General features: G+C 37.6%; 2 protein-coding genes across 3 annotated transcripts in view; both read left to right on the plus strand.

Annotated features, from left to right (window-relative positions):
* The window catches only part of LOC103353228 (mannose-binding protein C-like), a 17,927-nt gene that overhangs the window by 12,171 nt on the left and 586 nt on the right, over positions 1-5,170 (plus strand). The gene's annotated exons all lie outside the window — the stretch shown is intronic.
* LOC103353256 (pulmonary surfactant-associated protein D-like) overlaps positions 1-5,170 on the plus strand; it is an 11,002-nt gene that overhangs the window by 5,067 nt on the left and 765 nt on the right. Inside the window, exons 3-7 of the mRNA XM_008276135.1 lie at positions 5-30; positions 333-465; positions 3,769-3,828; positions 4,342-4,407; positions 4,981-5,164. Coding sequence (XP_008274357.1) covers positions 5-30; positions 333-465; positions 3,769-3,828; positions 4,342-4,407; positions 4,981-5,164 — 469 coding nt within the window. The remainder of the gene's footprint in view (positions 1-4; positions 31-332; positions 466-3,768; positions 3,829-4,341; positions 4,408-4,980; positions 5,165-5,170) is intronic.

The raw sequence follows: 5,170 nt of genomic DNA on the forward strand, positions 1-5,170 counted from the left end.
CACATTTTGGAGATTATTCCTGTTTGGACTGTAAGTTTTTTCTTTGTTGCTTTTTTTCTTTTCTTTTTTAATTTTTTTTGTCAAAAATTAGATCTAGATTAACATTACTGTATAGTTGTGTTGAACAGTAAATACATGTTTTAAGTACAACAATGTGGAAATTACACAAGTCATATAATTTTTATTACAAATGAGTGGTTTTACTGTCTGAACTGTGAAATCAACTACTCTGAATTCACATCGTGTTAAATGACACTAAAATATTTCACATTAAAACTGTCAATAGAAAAAATATAAAGCAGAATTCATATTGATTTTCATCCTGCATTTAGAAGATGAGGCTGTGTCTCCTGTTCTACATCCTCTGCCTGATGGCTCCGACTGCCTACAATCAGCTTCAAGGTCCTCCTGGTCCCACAGGTGACATGGGAGAGCCTGGGCCCCCAGGACCACCAGGCATAGCAGGTGAAAGACAGGTTTCCTTGACTTTACAACAACTGTTGTCTCTCTCTCTGTCTCTCAGACGACTTCTGACTAGGTCATGCTGAATTTAATCTTTGGCACACCATTGTGTTCTGCAAAAAGAAGAGCAGAGCAAACAAATGCATGTATAAAGTGTGTTAAGTGTGACCCTAACCCTAACTTGACTTATTCTCACAAAAATGCATGTGACCAAGTTGTGTTGAATTGGACTTACATTACATTTCGCACGGGATTTAATTCCACCAATAATAAAATAAAATAATAAATATAGGAAAAGAACAGAAAAAGAATCAAGATGTAAATAAGTGCTGGCTAGAGGTTTTGTGGTGTCGCTTAAAAAGCTGGTTATGCTTCATGTACACAGCACCTGAAGGCCCCTCGGGAGAGTGAACTCAGGGTGTGCACAGTTAACTCAAGACATGCTTAATTCAGTCTGAGGTTATACATCCAGCATCACCAAATGGCGGACCGAGGTCCGCATCCGGACCGAGTGATGGTTCTGTCCAGACCCGTGACCAATCTCTGATAAATTCATGAGAATAGATTTTCATGGGGCATTTTTTCCGACGGTCACGGCTATAGACAACGGACGCTGCTACTCCAGTTAATACGGTAATAGCGCCACTCAGTTCAGCCAATCAAATCGTTTGGTTACCCTGCACGGCGGCGCGCCGCCACAGCTCGTTGCCACTTTGCGCTGCCTGTACAGCAGAGCAGAGAGGAAGAGACTGTGATGACAGTATGGCTTGCTCCCAAAGAAATAAGGTTGATGAGGAAAACCGCTGCTTTAAAGATTAATGGACGGAAAAATGTATGTTCATTCTTCCGTCAGGCAGCTCTGTTGAGCAAAGTTATCCTGAAGTCCGAGCTGAGGGCACGCAAAATAACCGAGCTGCAAGCCCAGTATGACAGATCTATGCCACTCATCACGCATACATTTACAGCCCAGCAGCGGGCAAACGAAACCTTTTAATTTATTTGTTTAAACCTTTTTTACTTGAAGTGGAGGCCTTCACTTCTTGAGGCTGGGATCTCTTTAATTTAAGAGATAAAAGGGTTATTCGGCTCTGTTTGCACTTTAAAAAAAAAAAAGTATTTTATTCTGAGGTTTTTGTTTTCTCTAATCTGAAATTAAAGCCTTTTTTTTGCCTGGGACTACTTGTATAGATGGTAAAATAGCGAACTGTGCACTCAGTTAAACATATCCTGCAGTGAAATTGACAATAAGTATGGTTGAAACCATGAAAAGGTGGCCATAGGGCAAGGCTATAAGACACAAACTGGACTTCAGTTAGGACCTTTTAATTGGAGGAAATTTTAATAACTGGACCTCAGTGACTTTTAATTGAACACCCCTGGTCTATACAGGCTTCATTACTCTCATGTTACACTACATTTATACTACCAGTCCTCATCATCTGTTTGAATTAAGTGTAAATAACCTGACAGAATGTTGGGTCATATGTTTTGTTTGTGTACCAGACTCACCATGTTTTGGCCTGAAGTTTTTCATTGTATGCACAAAACCTGACTTTGGAGCCAGAAACAGCCAATTTAGGCTGGTCTCAACAACTAGAAGGTCTAAGCCCCTGAATAAACAGTGTCCATCTGTTATAGAATGGTCATTGCCAAGAAGACGATTCTTAAAGTCTGAAATGTGGAAGCATAACCTTGTTTTGAAACTTGGCCCATAAACCTTGCATGGTGCTTTATTCAAGGAAAAAAACTGGATTTGAGATGTCATCAGAAATTCTAACATATGGCAGACATTTCATTTCTTGACGATATCACAAAACCCATCACAGTCCTATGACACTTCATCCTTTATTTGTTTTCTGTATTATACCAGTGTTTGTATATTAGCTTAAGCAAAATGTAATTGGAAAAAAAACTGGGAAAACATGGATTCTTATTAAAACTTCTTTTCTTTGTTTGTTTTTTTCCCCCCTTCTTCTTCCATAGTGAGATAATTGTTATTTATTTGCAGCCTTCATGTACCATTTTACTTTTATAATGAAAAGTTCTGTAAAGAAAAATGACAGGTATGAATACATTTGAGGAAAAAATCAAAACAATAAAAAGATGTTTTTAACCCTTCAGTGGGGAAGTTGTCTCCACTAGTGTGGTGTGACAAATTGTTCAGCCTTGGTTGTGTAGGGTTTCTCAGATGTCACCTGTATTATTTACACTGTTGCCCATAAAGTTGGAATACTTTTTGTTTTCAAACACATTCCTCTTTATATTTCTATTTATACACATCAGTAATCATTTCTGACCAGGTGCAATGATTACACACTGAGTCCCAGTTACCAGGTGATTACACACTGAGTCCCAGTTACCAGGTGAAATGAATTCTAAATTCAGGATCTGACTGAAGAGTGGGACGTCCTGCTTATTGGCACCATCAACAAGCTGGTGGACAGTATGCCACCATGTCTTAACGCATTGATCTGTGTCAGGGGTGGCCAGACTCAATATTAGTGACTGAGGGACATTTGAAAGAGTAATATTAGACATTCTCAAGCATGAAATCCCCTCAAATATGTGTTTCCTGTTAAAGTGACCAAAGTTAGAAAAATTTAAACAAAACCTTTAATCCTATTGTTCAATATTCCCAATTTAGTTTAAGACTGAAAACACAGTTTGCAAAAGCTAATTGTGGTTTAATTTTTACTGCAAGGTATAATATGATATCAATAGCATTTTGAGAAGATATACACTTTATCTATCAAGAATAAATCACATTGTCATAATTATTTTATGAGAAGAGGGAACCCGACCCGATTCCGGATAAGTGGAAGAAGATGGATGGATGGATGGATGGATAGATGGATAGAGAAGAGGTAAAAAATATATATATATATAAAATTTATTCCAACTTTATGGACAACAGTGTATATTAAGTCTTCACTTGACGCAACATTGTTCTCATCAAAGAATGAACCATTTTTAGGATTAAAGCTCATCCTTTCAGGAAGTGAAAAATATCACCTGTATATAAACCATCTTAAAGGTCAAAATATGAGGGAAACTCAACTTTCTGGATATGTCATGCTCCCCAGAGGATAAACTCTTCTGACTTATATAACAACAAGCCTTTTCAACTGGTACCATCTTCAGAGCAAACTTTTTATTGTTGCACTAAAGACAGTAGATCAATCAAGTTGTTTCTGTGATCTTCACCTTTCCAGCATTTTGTTTTTGATATTGTCTAATGTGGATCTGGCTTTTTAGTCATATTTTATTTCAGTCATTTTCTTTTTACCTGTTCTTGTTTGGACCCAGGAAACCGTGGAGCTTCTGGACCAGTTGGACGTCCTGGACCAGTTATAATGTGTGGACAAGGTAACAACGTTTCTTACATAATTTGAGTAACTGCAATATTACAACTTTGCTTCCAGCAGTAAAACAATACGTAGTTAAATAATATTATCATAGGAAGTTGGGGATTTTTTTCTATCTCCACGTGTGCTAGTTGTTGCACGACGTGTAGACACATAAAAACGAAAACATAATTCTATAAATATCATTCAGCTCTACAGCAATTCTGCTTCTGTGATGTGTTTGTTGGGAAACTGTGTTAATTCACTTTGGGATTCTCATTTTAATTACATAACGAATGAAATACTTTATTCATCCCAGAAGGGAAATTCAATTCTGTAAAAGCTCACCTTTCTTTTTCTTTTTCTTTTTTTTAAATCAATATAACATATATTATGTACAAGAATAATAACCTATAAAACCTCAACTGCAATCAATCACTGAATATGAGTTAATCCTGAAGACTTTCCATTTTCTACAGCTGTATCTTACAACTACGTGTAACTTTGGTAGCTAACCTTACATTTCTTCATCCAGATTCCTTTGAGCCTGTACGCCAGGACGTTAAGGCCTTAAATAGGACGATTGCTGTACTAGAGCTGGGTAAGTGGCCTATTCAAGGTTCACAAAGGACCATTATAAGAAGTAAACGCATGTGGATGGTGATAACTTACAGCTGTAACTTAAAGTGCTAAAGTGCTTTAGTTATGTTATTGCAGAATACTATTTTTGTGTGTGTACCTGTGCCGCAATATTTCTAAGGTACATGTAGCACTTTTACTTTTGTCCATGATTGATGTATGAAAATGGAACTTCACTTTCATCTCAGCCAGTTGCTTAGAAGAGCCCACCACAACATTTGAAGAGTCAGAGAATGTGTTAGATTGTCATCAGATTTTTTGAATAGTCTGTTCTGTTTGCTGCAGAGGTCTTGTTTACTTCTTTGCTTCTCTTGTTTTTAAAATGCTCCATAAAAATGTTAAACAATACCAACGTCACCCAGGGTGCCTGGACGTTTACACACGCCAGTATATGAAGACACATTTTTAATGCTGTATTTATAATATATAGGACACTGTTAGAGAATCCGCACACCACAAATAAAATGGCATTTGTTCCTACAATTTCCCTTGTGTTTGTAAACCTGATTTACTGCATGCTGCTTTCTTCTTTCAGCAATAAACTTTGATTTTGTCCGGAGCGTTGGTGAGAAATTCTTTGTGTCCAACAAGGAGAGAGGCTCCTTCTCGAAGGCCGTAGACTTCTGCTCCCAACGAGGCTTAGAGCTGGCTTTACCACAGAACGAGGAGGAGAACAGCATGCTGACTCAGTTGTATGGTGAAGCTGATAAAATGGCCTGGCTCAA

The sequence above is a fragment of the Stegastes partitus genome, unplaced genomic scaffold (assembly GCF_000690725.1).
Source record: "Stegastes partitus isolate 25-593 unplaced genomic scaffold, Stegastes_partitus-1.0.2 Scaffold65, whole genome shotgun sequence".
Lineage (NCBI taxonomy): Eukaryota > Metazoa > Chordata > Actinopteri > Pomacentridae > Stegastes > Stegastes partitus.